General features: G+C 50.1%; 1 protein-coding gene across 2 annotated transcripts in view; it reads left to right on the top strand.

Annotated features, from left to right (window-relative positions):
- Positions 1-15,241: 15,241 nt before the first annotated feature.
- The window catches only part of UACA (uveal autoantigen with coiled-coil domains and ankyrin repeats), a 43,095-nt gene continuing 42,261 nt past the window's right edge, over positions 15,242-16,075 (top strand). For both annotated transcript variants that reach the window (XM_087973016.1, XM_026684658.2), the window contains exon 1: positions 15,242-15,360. In XM_087973016.1, coding sequence (XP_087829142.1) covers positions 15,295-15,360 — 66 coding nt within the window. In that variant the 5' untranslated portion in view covers positions 15,242-15,294. The remainder of the gene's footprint in view (positions 15,361-16,075) is intronic.

Below are 16,075 nucleotides of genomic sequence, written 5' to 3'. Positions count from 1 at the left end.
GGTTTAAGTCTCTTTGTACTTTCTGCAAAACCACTTTTATCTTTAAATGTTGAAGGGTAACTGATTCATTCCGTCGTTCGAGGCTAAAGAATTTGATCGTTGCTGCTGCCAAATGCACATTCTGAGATTTTTTTGTGGGGTGGGCAGGCGTGGCTGGCATTCAGCAGCAACACTTGGTGTCCAATAAGCCAACCACCAGGTCTACGCTGGGGCAACCAAGTCAGGAGCGGAGGTTGCCACCAAATTGGAGTTCCTCTCGCCCACTTTGATTCCCATTGTATCGGCCTGATAAGGATGGGATTCCACAGCTACGTTGTGTACCCTATATTCTAATAACCCCGAGCACACAGCAGAGAGATTGGAGAGGAAGAGATTTCAAGAGAGTAAGCTGTTTGCTCTTCTACTGCGTCAAGAGCAACAGAATTGTGTTGGCAATGGGGAAGGGCGAAACAAAGGGGAGATTACTTACAGAAATTGCTTGAGTTCCCCTCCCCTCCAGAACAAAGATTTGAAGAGGAAGAGATTGCAAGAGTGGACCACAAGTGAGAGGTCCCCAACCTCCAGGCTGCAGACTGGTACCGGGTCTTTGGCCTATTAGGAACCAGCCATGCAAGTGGCAGGCAAGCAAAGCCTCATCTGCACATGCGCAGGATCTAGGTAGCAGTGGTGGGATTCAAATTATTTTTACTACCGGTTCTGTGGGTGTGGCAGGGGAAGGATACTGCAAAGTCTCCATTCAAAGGCGGGATTTGCTGGTTCTCCGAACTACTCCAAATTTCCGCTACCGTTTCTCCAGAACAACTGGTCAGAACCTGCTGAGTGCCACCTCTGCTAGGTAGCTTATGAAACTATCCTGGTCTATGGAAAAATTGTCTTCCATGAAACTCTTCCCTGGTGCCAGAAAGGTTAGAGGAAGACAAGCAGGATGGAAACGTCACCCAGATGTCTGTGGCCTGGGATATCTTCGCTGGAGCCAGGCTTCCTCTGCCCTGAAGTATTTGGAAAAGTAATCCGGCAGCTGCTGCCTCAACAGCCAGGGGCTCTGGGGAAGCTCCAGACAGGAGCTTTGGTTTCAGGCTTCCTGACTTTCTCTGCTCTTCCACTGGTCTGGCAAACGGTCGGCTACAAAAAAGATGTTTTTTTTATCCTGGAGTGTTTTATTCCCAGTCCAGATCTTTCTGGAGTGCCAGCACTACCCGACTGCGTTGACTTGAAACAGAACTAAGGCTGCCTGTGCACGAGTTCAGGTGGGCCTGAAATAGCCACCGCTTGGGGCCCACATCGTCTCTCGGGAGGGCCGAGGGATGGACGGGCCACTCGGGATAATCTGCCCGCTGCCGCGATCCCTAGCAGGCTCTTCCGGAGGCGGCCTGCGCTCAGACTTGGCTCTGCGGGCTCTTCCCTGCCTTTATCAGCAGGGCAGGGCAGCACCCGGGCGGCCTTGCTTGCTCGGGGCTGAACTTCTCCGGGCAGCTGTGGGACCACCGGCAGGAACCTCCCCTGTGCAGCCCTCCTGCCAGGCCCCTCCGTGGGGCTTTGCCAGGCTGCAGGGTTGCCTTTTGGAGGCGTTTTCTTTTTAAACGTATAGAGCTTTTATAGGTGGCCAACAGGCTTCTTAATAACGGACTCCGAGGCTGGGCATTGCCTTTGAGCCCTGGCGGGGTCAACAATGGAGGCAGGCAGGACACCCACCGAATCAGGTTCTCTGTTTTCCCAGCTTTCTCCCCTTTGCAGGAATTGGGAGGCCTTTTTATGAATGATCATCATGGTGATCAAGTGCAGAAGGCAGCCTGGCTTGGAATCCATCCTGCGATGAGAGTTTCAAGCCCATCCAGCATCCACAGCTGCCTATCCTAGCTCCTTGGGAAGGTCTCGACAGGCGGATAAAAATGCCAAACTCTCTGACCAATCATAATAAACAAATAATAATGTATGCATAAGTTGCTTATAATAGTTTATAATAATGATATATGGACCTGCCTTGAATTATTGAATTTCTACTGGTAAGTTTCACCAGACTGAATCCAATTGTAAATTGCCCCCACGCAATAAATCGTCATCATGCTTGGATCCAGACAAATCCTATTGCTACAGAATGACACCGTCTGTTCTTGGGAAGAATTTGATGGGCCTGAAGGTCAGCACCAATTAAAGAACGGGCAGCTGTGACTCTACCTTACAGTCCTGTGTAAACAGACCGTGATAGGTTCCATATTAGGGTGGCGAGAGAAGGGGGCGCTGAATATTCGGAGGAATCCTGGGCTGTTTACTCCCCTGCCAGGCAGAACCTCCCCTTCTGCGGGGGCTCGGTGGTCTGAAGAAGCCTCCAGGCTGGGGAGGATGTTCTGCAGATATTGCATCTAATGTCCAGCCTTGGCTGGAAAAATGGGGACACATTCCTCTGCTTTGAAAATAGTTCCATGTGATTCAGGTCTTTCTTCACTCTGGAAAACATTATTATCAAATTTATATCCTTCAGTTAACCCCTCCCCCCAGCTCTAACCTCCTGGGTGCTGCCAGCAGTTTAAGGCTATTGTGACTTCTTGGAAGTGTGGTGGTAAAGGCTACCCTCCCCCAGACACACACACACACACACACACACCTGCCCTGCACCTGCTCAAAATCCTGATTCACATTCACAATGAGCTGGGTTGACCCTGAGTGGCGGCCAGGAGAAGAGTCGTCTGTCCGGGCGGGCCCTGGAGACCAGGCTGCTTGCCTGCCTGAGCGTTGCCTTGCCTTTGCAGCGCAGCAGCCGAAGGTGCCGTGGTTCAGCTGAGCTTTGCTGGAGCCCAGGAGGTGCTTCTTGGCTGCATGCACCTTCAAGGGATTTGGCTGCTTTAGGGGGGCCAAGTTTTGATTACACCCGAAGATTCCTGTTATCACAAGTTGCTTTCAGAGGCGCAGCATTTTGAAAGTCCATTTTGATTTCCACTAACAATAAATTGTCCTCTAAATTCAAATTTGCTAGTTCTGTTCTAAGGAATAAATTGAATGTAGATTATTTTTAAAGAAGATTAATATTGAAATCTGATGGTAAAATATGTTTGCCTTCTTTTTTACTGTTACAGGTAGTCCTCATTTAGATGCCCTCCTTTTCTAAAAAAAAAAAAATCTAAATTCAATTTATTCCTTAGTTCCGAACCAAACTAGCAAATTTGAATTTAGACTATACATGTTAAATATGTTTAAAATGATTATAGGGGGCTGGAGGCTGAAACATGAAGAACGGTTGTAGGATTTGGGTCCAGTCAGACTGCAAGAATTATAAGCTAGGGCAGCTAAAGGTAAATATATAGCAGGACAAAGTATGAATTTGCTTAATCAAGGTAATATTAGTAATACATTAGTAATACTCTTCCCTGCTAAGATAAAAAAAAACCCATATATTTATATGTCTTGGCCCTGTAGTAGCTTTGGTGCAGTTGTCTGAAGACTCTGCACTGCTGGCAACTATGGAGTGTGATGAAACGGTGTAAGGAAACGGATTCCCAGAGGGAGGAGGGCAGTCCAGAGGAGGAAGAGGCAACCCAGCCAGAATAAGATGTGCAAGAGAAAGAGGGTGAAGACAGCCCACCTGAATGGCGGTCCCCAGAGTGCAGGTTGCGGAACAGCAGAGTCTTCCATCCAGCAAGATTTTGTTTATGGATGTGAAACTTTAAATAAAGCTTGGAAACATCACTTGTCTTTCTTGGTTTGGGGCTCAACAGGAATAACCTCTGGTTGTACGTCTGCCTATATAAGAGGTAGGTGCTACTGGTGGTAACTCAAGAATTACACCTGAGTCTCTGACCAAGTAAATTACTTCTTTTTAAAACTTTTGTCAATGTGTTTCCTTGTGTTATCATGAGCGATCACTACAGTGCAGGAAAAGGGACTCGGTTCCTTCTTTGATCTTTCTCCGTTGCTGTAGGTATAATGTGAAAACTCTCAGGCATTCCCTTCATCATCCGATGAATAATGCCAAATAACGAGGCATCCCAAGCCAATTTCATTGCAACTTATGGGTTATAATTGGGATCTCTGGTCTCACGTCACCATTTTTTTAGCTTCTGTGAAAGCTGCTTCATCCTGATTTTCTACAGCCATTGTGTCACCCTTGCGGCGTGTTCAAATAAACCACTGTAATAGACCCTGTCCATTGTGGTCATGAGTTGTGACCGTTGTTAAGCAAGGCATTCACGTGATTGCCTCACTTAATGACCCCCATCTGTGCTGTGTGTAAATATGTTTTAAGTTAGCTATGGAGATACTTGCCATGGTATCATGATATCATATGGTTGTTCTGAATATAGATGGTTTTCTCAAATTAAAATAATATTTGTGGAGGAGAAATCAGAAGAGACCGGTGCACAAATCAGCTGCAGGATAATATTCCCAATGAATTAAAGTCCATCCTTATAGGATGCTGTTATAAAGACTGTCAACATCCATGGCAATATGAAGTTGCTGGTGGATTGCAATTTCTTCAGAAGAAATCCTTTATCCTTGGACTACATTAAATGTGTCCATATAAACCACCAGGCAACCCAATTATGATATTGTTAATTTCAGGAACATCTGGTCTCTGTGTTCTGAGTGGCCAAGAATGGTGCTGAAGAGAATCCCAGGCTTTATAGCTGGGTGCGGCTTCCTGTCTGTTGTCCAACTTGTTCAGAGTGACAATCATTCCTCTTTTGTGTGCTTCTTTAATGATGGTATCAGTGTTCTTGTTTCTGAGACTCTGGATGGCGTTACATTTACTATGGGTGTGACGGGGGATAAATCAGACTCCGCTGCTTATCTGCACTTGGGTGGGGCGCCAGTAGCCAGGTGCGGCTGCGGGAGAACTTCCTTTGACACTGCAAGGAGCGCTGGTCCCCGAAGCTCAGAGTGGTTTCCCAGAGGAGTCGTGCTGCACACCTGGCACCCTGAAGGGCCTAACTGGGGGGGGCGATGAAAGCCTCCCTTACCTAAGGACGCCCTGAAATCGGAGGGAGCTCTTGGACTAGACCTAGGCCCAGGGCTTGCTTTTGCTTCCTGCAGCTATCAAAGGGATGCTTGAAGCAGGGTTTTGGGGGGGGGCTTCTCTGTTCTCTTTCCAGAGTCTCAACATCTTTTTAATGTTCTGGTGATCAAAACTGGATGCAGTATTCCAAGTGTGGTTTTACCAAGACATTAGAAAGCGGTACTAATGCTTCACGTGATTTTAAGAGAATAACAGAGTTGGAAGGGACCTCGGAGGTCTCCTAATCCAATCCCAGCTTAGGTAGGAGACCCTACACAATGTCAGACAAATGGCTGTCCAATCTCCTCTTTAAAAAACCCCACTAATGGAGCACACACAACTTAGGGTAAGCCATCCCACTCATTCATGGTTTTGGCTGTTAGGAAATGTTTCCTTTGTTCTAGGTTGGATCTTTCTTTAATAAGTTTCCATCCATTGCTCCTAGTCAGGTCCCTTCGGATGCTTTGCAGAACAGGATGACCCTCCCCCCCCCGCTTCCTTGTGGCAGCCCCCCAAATATTGGGACACTGCTAACATATCACTTAATTAATCAGGAAGTTGATTCTATGGTTCTGTTAATGCAACCTAGGATTGGCTTTTGGGGCAGTTATAGCACACTGCTTGCTCCTATTTAAGTGGTTGTCCAATAGGATTTCTAGTTCCCCCTCATAATTATTCCTATTGAGGCAGGTACCACTTATTCTGAACCTATGCATTCTATTTTTCTTGCCTAGGTGTAAAACCTTTTCTCACCCTTTAATTTCATTTTACTGCATAGGGTCTAGTGTTCAAATCTGTTGAGATCCTTCTGAAGCTTGAGCTGGGATGTTGGGTATTTGTCAAGATTGAACTGCTTTGCTCCTTTCTGACTCCCCAAGCAATACAGAGCTACGGCCTTCCGCTGTTCCCGAGAAGCTGCTCCTTCGTCCTGGCTGCTCTCCCGTAGGCAGGCCCAGTTCATCGCAGGCTGCCCTGCCCTCGTTCCTGTGACGGTTCAGCCAGTTCTACCTTCATCAGCAGCCCCCCTTTGCTGTTTTTCTTACGAGAATCGTAAGAGGGTGATTGATCTACTGTTTGCTGCAGTCACTTTGCCTGGCACCCCCCTGGTCATGCTATCAAAAAAGGAGAATGGGGGGTTGTTTTTTTGCCAGGATTCCTTAATTAGCACCCGTTGGTTTCTGCCTGGCAGTAGATTCTTCTCCACATAACATAACCCAAGTTGTTCCAGAATTTTGCCTGAAATTGAGATCCAACTGACTGATCTTGTCTCTTTACTTGCCCATTGTCCAATTAGTGAACCCAAAACAAGGAAACACTCTCAGGAGAATTGAATTCCCCAAAATAAATCTTTATTGGATACACCATGTTAGCACTGAAGAAAGCTCTGAATTCTAGCGTAGATGCTTGCCCTGTTAAACAATACTTTCTCCTTCTCCCCACCCCTGGGTGGTCGCATTGTCCAATTATGAGACGCCCTCCTGTTACGGGAACCGTCCGTCCCTTTCTCAAGCACCTGCAGCAGTGACCTTGATGGCTTCCAGGCTCTCCCGATCTCTGCATCCATTCTGCGCATTCTCCGCTTCCCCCTTCCCTCGCCCCCAGTTCATGGGCAGGTTGAAAAGCATTTAAGGTTTGAAAGAAGGAAAGCAGCTCAATCCTGACATTACTTTTTTAAAACTCAGGATTGAGTTCTCAAGATATGACAGTCAAATATTGTACACCAGCCAGACTCTCTTTGAGGGAGATTGGGGGTGGTGGGGGAGTCAGAAAATTAAATAAAAATATGTTTACTTTCTTTTCATCATAAAAAAGAAATGATTTTTGAGATGCCAAAAATGTCCCTAGATTTACTTACCCTTTCCATTTTTCTTTTTTATATGATATTTGGCTTCTTGTTACATTAACTGCCTGGTTTGGCACAGTAACCATATTTTTTATTGATTTACACGCATGAAGAGTTTTGAGGTTTGCTTAGATGGCTTGCATTCTTCTGTGGAAATGAGTCAAACGGAAGAGAAAACTAAGCCCCTCCTAATCAATTTTCACCCTTCTTCACGCAGTTGAATAAGCCCAATGACTTCTCTAGTAAAGCTGGCTCTCTGTTCCCGGTTCTCAGGGTGGCCTAAACCCACGACTGGAAGCCCAGCTGCCCGCTCCTTTGAAGCGCCAAGAGGAGCTGCTGGCTTGCCAAAAGCCTTAGTGGGACAAGCCAGTCTCAGCTTCCAGGCTGCTGGGGCTCAAGCGTACCCTAATTCTTCTGGGAGATGGGAAGAGACTGGCAACTGCACGGAGCTGCCTCTTTTCCTGGCCCAAACTGTAGGAGCGGAGGAGGAGGAGGAGGGAGGGCCCCATCTTCCCAACTCTCCCTGACTTTCCCCCCTGAAAGAGAGGCTGGCTGGGTTGCCCTCCAGCTGAAGGGGAGCCTTGAGGCAGTGAAGAAGCTTTGACCCCAAAGAAGCATGCCTGGGATGGTTGTGGTCGTGTGTCACCGGCAGGTTAGGTTGCAGCATTTCACAGACTGCCTTATTTGTATTCTCCCCACCCTGGATCAGCATATCAGGAGAGGAAAAACAAACAAGCTAAGAGACTGGAGGAGGCTGTCTGGTATGCCCCCCACTGGCTCCCCCACCACAAATAGCCCACCAGGCATATCAGCTACCAGCAGGATGCTACTTTTAAAATGATAAATATCACGTCTGTAACCTGCTATAATTTTAGGTCATTCACAAGCATAGCTGGAATGCCTCGCCTGGAAGCATCACTACAGGTATAAAATTAGAGGCATTATTTTTCAACTCCTTTGGGGCTGTAGAATATGGTTTTACTCTTAATGGCTACTACTCAACTGGCAAAATTCTCAAGCATCTATTTGTAACCAAGACATTTTCTGCTAGAGAGAGAGAGAGAGAGAGAGAGAGAGAGAGAGAGAGAGAGAGAGAGAGAGAGAGAGAAAGACTTGCACACAGTGGTTTGCAGGACAGAGGGTGGGAATCGGGAGCCAAAGCCTTCTACCCCCAGGTGAACATTGCAAATGACCGAGTTGGAAGGACCTTCAGAGGCTACCCAGTCTAGCCTCTTGATCATTCTGGAAGATGGCTATGGCTCAGGGACAGAACAGGCAGAGGCATGAGGGTGATGGTGGGCAGAGGAGATGGGAGTATGATGGAGGGAGATGAGTGGCTTCAGCATGAAGCAGCAATGCTGCATAACAGAGTCCTATGCGCAGCCCCAAGGCCGAGTCTTCTTCAGCGTTTCAGCCTCCTGCTACTGGACGCGAGCCTGGCCTGTGGTTTTTGTTTTGGTCCTCCATAGCTGTTTGCTTCAGAAGGCTCCAAAATTTTCTAAATAAATGGATTAAAACCTATCTTCACTCAAGCAAACTTTCTATCAAGTGTGTATTGCCCCTCTCTATTTAAATTCAATTCTCTCTCCTGTTAATATTGCATCCTGCTTTTGTGTCAAATGATTTTAAAGATCTTAAGATGATCTGTAATCTCACCTGCCTAAAAGAAAGCAATTGATGACTTTTTGTCAGCTCCGTAGCTCCCAGTTGGTTTCTAGTCTGTTGCCGAGCTTTAAAGTCATTAATAGTTGGATGCAAAAAGATTTATATCTGAGCAGATTCTTAGATCCTGTTGGAAACTATCTCGAAGTCCAGGCTGAGGAGAGGAAGAGGTGGTCCACCTCTGGCCAAGGGCTCTTTTTCCCAGAGTCCCTTGCTTCTGTCTGTACCAGTTGTCCCATCCTTTAGAACAGCCTGCCTGAACAGGAAAGCCTCAGGCTTGTCGACTACAACACCCATAATTTCAGCCAAATTCAGTTTAGAGACACCAGCTGGAGGACAGCTGCCTTATGAGACCATTTCTCAACCTCTGCAAAAGTCTTTGCTTTGAAATCACCTGGCTCACATGCCACCTAGGTGAAGACAGACAGGCTCCATAAATGAGCCAAGTTTATGACTCCGAGTGTATTTTAACAGCTCCTAGCCAATTAATTCTTCTTTGTCAGCTGCTGCAACTTCTGGCATACTTGAGAAAGAGGAAGGCCAGGTGGATAAAACGCTCTCGACCAAGCAAGCTCTTCTTTCTGCTAGCGCTTCTGCAGCTTGGAGAAGGCTAACTTGCTTCCCCCAGGAAACCGTCTTCCTGTGAAAGACCATCCTGGCATGCAGAAAAAAAGATGCTGCCTGTTGAATACTTGCTTGATCTGGGATAGGTCGCCCTGCTCCCCAGCTGAAGAAAGTGCTCCTATCTGGAGAAAGTTACTAGCACCTCTCTGAGAGAGAGAAAAGGCTATATTCACACACCACCATAAATCAGATAATCATAGTTTAACCCACGGTGTTATATGAATCCAGTGCATGTGTTTAAGTGTGTGCTTAAATCAGGCACCCAATTTAATTATGCACGGGGGATTAGTTCAATGTATAGAGTATGTGGAGATAAATTTTGCAAAAATGCTACTGGGTGATATACTGCGTCGAGCAATAATGCAATTTGTTCTGGCTTTGGCTCTTTTTTCTCACTTACCACTATCCAAAATGGGACCTTTTTTGGAATTATAGGATTGTAGGAGACCTTGAAGGTCGACAAGTCCAAGCCCCTGTTCACAGCAGGAATTCCCCTAACCATTCTGGCCAATGGTATCTTGTTTTTTTCCCCTGGAAAGCTCCTGTGATAAGAGACAAGCTGCTCCATTGCTTCATACCTCTCACAGTTAGGAAATTTCTCCTTATTTCAAGTTTAAATCACTCTCTTTAAAGCTGCCAATCATTTGTTCTTGGACAATCCATGTTCTCTTAATCTCAATCTTAATCTGTGGCCTTTGGGGACAAGATCTATCTAACAATCTATCCAACAATGCAGTTCAATGGTGAGTAAAGTTAGGTCCTGTACTTAGGCAGGAAAAACCAAATGCACAGGTACAGAATGGGTGGTATCTGGCTCAACAGCAGTAACTGTGAAAAGGATCTTGGAGTCCGAGTAGACAATCATTGACATATGAGTCAGCCCTGTGCTGCAGCTGTCAAAAAGCCCATGCAATCTTAGGCTGCATCAAGGTCACAAGAAGTGATCATCCCATCTTATACAGCACTTAGTGAGGCCACCCTTGGAATACGGCATCCAGTTTTATTCACAATACCACAATACAAAAAAATACCCCACAAGGTGCCCAGACAAGAGCAGCAAAGATGGTGCCATCGTAAGATGAGTGGTGAAGGGAACCAGTATGACCAGCCTACCAAAGAGGAGGATTATGACTGATATGCGGGGCTCAGAGAAGAAGGGATTGACTCGTTCTCCAAAGCACCAGAGGGCGGGACAAGAAGCAATGGGTGGAAACTTGGTAAGAGAAGTACAGAGAAAAGGAGAACAATGGAATCCGTGGGACAGTTTGCTTCCTAGAATTGGGGGTGCTCCTTCGCTGGAGGTTTTCAGAAATAGACTGGACCAGGGGCAGGCTTCAGCTGGTTCACACTGGTTCGTCCAAACCGAATGTTAATTTTACATCCAGTTCAGCCAACCAGTAGTTCCGAAGACCGGCTGGCCCCTCCCCTCCCAGGAGTCCCCACGTGGCCCATTTTGGATTCCAGGTAAGCGCAGGGGGCATGTGGAGCCCGGGGAGGTGGAAAACGGGCCTCCCAGGGGCTCAGGAAGGCCGAAAACAGGCCTATTTCCGGCCTCCAGAGAGGTTGAAAACGGTTATTCCCCTTCCATGCCAAGCCATCTTTACCCTTATCAAGTCTTTGGAACCACCTGTCCCCCCACAAGGCATCTTGTACCCGTTGCGTTAATGAGTCTAGCTGGCAGCAGAGAGACCATTCCCTGCTATCCTGTAAGCGCTGCTGCTGCGAGCTGCCTGTGTCGGATGGTGGCATTTACTACTTCCTCACAGGGACTTCTGTACTGGGGCACAGGAAAGGAGGCACCTGCTAAGAACCCCCACCCCCACCCCCCCTCAATAAATTGTTAAAATACAGAGCCCATCGGACCTGCTTAGGGGATACTTTCTTGGGGTCTTTATTGCCTCTAGGTTCTTGTGGTCCATCCACACCTCAAGTGGGGATTTACTAACTTCAAAAAACTGCCTCCATGTCAGAAGGGTCCATCGGACGGCATAAGCCGCCTTCTCCCAGGTGGCCCAACGTCTCTCAGTGTCAGATAATTTGCCAGACATAGAGGCACAGGGTTGCAACTCCCTCTTTTCATTCCTCTGAAGTAAAACTGCCCCAACCGCCACATCTCTGGCCTCTGCCTGGACCATGAAAGGCTCACCTGGGTTTGGGTCTTCAAGACTGGCTCTGCAGCAAAGAGACCTTCAGGTTTCGAAGACTGCTTGGCATTTTAGAGACCAATTTAATGGCTAACTCGGTTTGGGCTTCACCTTCCCCCCCTCATCTTGACGGTGGGCAGAGCTATCTCGGCAAAAGTGGGGATGAACTGCCGGTATAAGTTTGCAAATCCCAGGCAGCTCCGTACCTGAGAGGCCTCCCACTCCAGAAGTGCCCTCACCTTACCTGGGTCCATCTCCACCCCATCCTGAGAGGTGCAATGCCCCAGGTAGTTAGGCTCCTCTTGTGGAAGTTGCGTTTAGATAACACTTCATGTACACCTGGGCTTTATGCAACTTCTCAAGCGCTGCCCTCACCAGCCTCACGTGCCCTTCCATGGTCTCAGTATAAATGAGAAGGTTACCAGGGACACCAGCCCCCCTTTCTACAGGTGCTCCTGCAAGACCTCATTGATTAGCTGCATGAATACTGCTGCCGCTCCTGGCAGCCCAAACAGCATCGCTCAAAACTGGTAGCAACTCAGAGGGCAGTTAAAGGCAGTTTTCCATTGATCACCCTCCTTAATCCTCACTTGGTAATAGGCTCCCCTCAAGCCCAGTTTAGTGAAAATCTACCCCATGTCCCTCAGATACCATTCAGCCTACGGCAACCCACACACAGAGACCCATCTTTCTTCTCTTTGACAAGCACAGGGGCAACCATCCTTGACTTCGGTGGCTGGATAAATCCCCTGGCTAAGTTCTTGTCTATAAACCCCCAAAGTTCCTCTATCTCCCTCAATGTCATTGACTACATTGAATCAGCTTGGGTAATTTGGTCCCGGGCAGGATGTCAATAGTACAGTCTGTGGGTGATGAGTCAGGAGCACATCCGATTCCCTTTCGCTGGACGCCTCTGCTAGGTGACGGTATTCATTTGGAACAAGCAGTTCTAACTCCTCACTTCCCTTTAGCGTATTCGCTGACTCTGCTTTCGCTTTCCTAACCAGGCCTGTGCTTTGCGTGCAGTGCTTTCGCTGGCCCCTGCTAGCTAGCTGCTTTCCTTCTCATTCACCACTGGTTGCTGTCCCAGTCTACTAACGGATTCCACTTCTTCAACCAAGCTAGTCCTACAACATGGTTTTGATCATTCCAGGAGCCACAATAACATAAATAGTCTCTAAGTGGGTCCCAGTCCTGAGGCTCACTGGCTCCATTAGGCAGGCTGTTGGTGTCTAACTGGTATACAGAGGGACTGAATAATGAAATGGATGAAGAAATGTTGAGAGCACCGCTGGTGGAAGACAAGGGATGAACTTGATCGAATATGGGTAAGAGCTGCTATTACGGCCTACATTCTGGTGATTTGTGCAGCAAAGTTTAAATACTTCTTCGCATTAATTGCATCTGCAGATAATTGACCAGTGATGCTCTTTAAGGTGACCCTCCTCCCCCTGGGAAAGGAGGAGACTGAGATGCACCTAAAGCGGCACGCGGAGTAATTTGTGGATTTTCTGGAAGACAAAACCGCTCAACTTTGTTCCCAGTTAGATGCCAGTGTGGTTGTTGGTTTAGTGGAAGCTCCTGAGGCAGGTTCTTGCCCTGTTATCTGGGAACAGTTTGACCCTGTTGCTCCTGAGGAAGTGGACAGGATTGCAACAGCACTTAGACTTATATACCGCTTTATAGTGCTTTACAGTCCTCTCAAAGTGGTTTACAGAGTCAGCCTATTGCCCCCAACAATTTGGATCCTCATTTTACCCTCCTCGGAAAGATGAAAGGCTGAGTCAACCTGGAGCCTGGTGGGACTCGAACTGCCAAATTACAGTGGAGTAGCTTGCAGTATTGCACTCTAACCACTGAGCCACTGAGGCCCCGTAGGGAATATGCGTGCAAACACGTGTGTCCTTCCTGGCTTGTGAAAGCTTTCCGGGAGGTGACAGGCAGGTGGACCTGGATGATGATTTATGCTTCCCTACAGGAGGGGGTAGTCCCCCGGCACTTTAAAGAGGCTGTGGTCTGCCCTCTTCTCAAGAAGCCATCACTGGATTCCACCTGTCTCCAATCTTCCCTTTTTGGGAAAGGTTGTTGAGAAGGTAGTTGCACAGCAGCTCCAGAGGACTATGGATAAAATGGATTATGTAGCCCTACCAGTCAGGATTCAGGCGTGGATATTCCCCCTGGCACCGTTTACTGCCAGTGCTGCCATGCAAAGATGACCCTCCCCTGGCTGCCCGCCTCTCTGGCCCACTGACTCTCAGCTTTCCTGTGGCCCATGTGATGCATCCAGATTATGTGCCTCCCCCCCTGCTGCTTGGACAGGGAATCAACTCACCTGCTCACGGTGTGGGCTGTGGCTGCTGCTGGAAACTGTTGACCTACGCTGGCTCTGTGCTGAACATGCCCACCAACTTATTTTTGCATTAGGGATTATATTAGGAGCACACTAAAGTGAGTCTAGGGCTTATTTTTGGGGAAACATGGTACTCTTGCTCCCAAGGAGGGCCCCAAAATCTCCACCCGGGTTGTCATAGGATGATGGTGCCACTTACCATCGGGTCTTCTTCTCCTTCACTGTCGCTTTGACAGAAGAGAAGCCAGGCTTGTCGTGTGTCGGAGTTCCTCCCCTTCGCTGGATTAGGGAGAGACCTCCACGATTTGTTGAGCCAGCCATCTTTTTCCTTTTGGATTTGCAGGTGGTTTCCTTGGCTTTGGTTGGGTCAGGACTCGCAGTGCAGATGCCAGTCGTTTAAAAGAGCGGGACAGGAGAAGACAAAAGCTTCTTTAGCGACCCTCCTGCGATCCAAATGGTTGCAGTGGGAAATCGAGGGGGGGAAATAGGGCTATCTGAGGGGACGAAGAAGAGCGGCTGGCTCAGGAAGCAGAAATGCAGCGGGAATTTTGGGGTTGTCTGATATTTATTCTGACAGCAGCATGTGTACATTGCATTGAGTTTGCAGTTGGGAACCTGATGCATAGGCACGCCAGGCCCTGAAGCGGCTGGGGACTCTGCCTTCAAGGGAGCTTTCGTCGGCCCCCGCGGCGATGTCTCAGGGCTTGGCCTTCTCCTGGGCTCAACTCACCCGCCACCTCAGGCTGATCAAGTGATGCCAACCAATATTCCCTCTCGGCCTCTGTGAGGCTTTGGACGGGGAAGAACCAGTTTTAGCTCAATTCTAAGGAGACTAAGGGGCTTTGGGTTTTAGGATTCCCTGGATCCAATGATTTCCCACCCGTAGTTTTGGATCGGCGTTACCGCTAACAGGGCCGGCGTGCAAGCCAGGCGGCCCTTCCATGAACAACACCCGGCAGCTGCGGTCAAGAGGCCTTCTGCGGAGGCTCCGGGTGTGTGTGTGGCCACTGTGCCTTTGGAGAGAGTGGGAGGCAGGCCTCACGGTCAAGCAGCCTTGGCCGGCTCCAGAGCGGGTGAGGGCAATGGGGGGAACCCCGGCTGCCCTCGAAGGACGCCCTCCCGCCCGCACTGGGCCTCAGGCGCACGTTTCTGCTGGCGGAGCTGCCCTCGGAATGTAGGGGGCAATTGAGGGTGTTGCTTGCCACCAAGAAAAGCCCCTCGTCGCCTGGAGTTGCAAGGCCGCCGCCCCTCGGAGGCTGAGGCGTCCCGTCTTCCCAGGCGGGAGAGGAGCGGTTGCTGCTCCAGGTCTCCTCGGTCCGTGTCGGTCACCAGGCGGGACTCGGCCAGCGGGCCTTTCCGCCCCCCCCCCGCCTTAGTTGGTCCTCGTCCCGCCGGCTTTTAGCCGCGTTCCTGGGCCGCGAGTCGGCGGCTCGGCTTTGCTCTCCGGGGCGGAGCCCCTCCGCCGCGGCCCGTGAGACCCCGTGGAGCGCCCTTCTCGCCCCCCCCCCCCCCAGGGGACGGAAAGCGGCGCCCGTTCAAAGGCCCCGCGGCCAGCCGAGGAAGTCCCGCCCCCTCGAGGCCCGATTGGCCGAGGCTGCCTGACGGGGCGCCTGCGCTCCTCCCGCGCGGCTGAGGGAAGTGGCGGCGCTCCGTCCCGCCGGGCGGCGGTGGCGGCACCGGCACCATGAAGAGCCTCAAGTCGCGTCTGAGGCGGCCGGAGGCCTCGCCCGCCGGGAGCGGCGTCGGAGGGGTGAGCGGGGAAGGGCGGGCGGGGGTCGCTCCCGGTTGGGCTCGGCCGCCGCGGCTGCCCTCTCGCCTTCGGCCGGGGCTCCCTGGACAGGCGGGGGCGGGTGGGGGAGCCTCCGAGGCGGCCAAGAAGCGGCGCACCCGCTAAGTCCGCTGCGCCGGAGGCCTCTTCGCCCCAAGGAAGTCCGGCCGGGCTGGCGCGGTTCCTGCGGGTGGAGCGAAGCAGCCGGGAGGGGCGGCGGGGAAACCTCCCCGGAGGCGGCGGCCGAGGAGCGGCGGGAAGGCCGGGGCGCGGGGCCGCTTTCTTTGCCCAGAATCTCCCCCCTCCCGGAGCCCGCTTGGTCTGCGGCCCGAAGGTCCCGCCTCGCAAGGAAGGGAGGCTTCTCCCAAGGAACCGACTCCCCAGAAGCCCCGGGATTGGCAGCCAAGCGGCTCCTCTTCCTCGGGTCGCCGAGGATGAAAACGCCGAGGGTTTCGCTGCCGCCTGGAGTTGCGCTTCTGCCGTTGCTGGACTTTGGACTTCGCCGCTTTTATTGACCGGTTGTCCAGCCAGAGTTGGATTTTAAACTATGAATTTGGTCTGAGGGTGGAAAATGGAGCCTGAGACCGTTTTTGTCCCTTTCCTCTTAGCGGGGCTCCTTTTCTGGTGCTATTGATCAAAGCAGCCCGGGGGCTTCTCTTTGCCCTTCTCTCCCAAATCCCAAATCCAAGCTTGGAGC

This window comes from Notechis scutatus, chromosome 11 (assembly GCF_049901735.1).
Source record: "Notechis scutatus isolate UNSWTSFEM ecotype Mainland chromosome 11, rNotScu1.2, whole genome shotgun sequence".
Classification (NCBI taxonomy): Eukaryota; Metazoa; Chordata; class Lepidosauria; order Squamata; family Elapidae; genus Notechis; species Notechis scutatus.
Note: the sequence above shows the minus strand (reverse complement) of the source record. Positions and strands in the feature narration are given on the sequence as shown.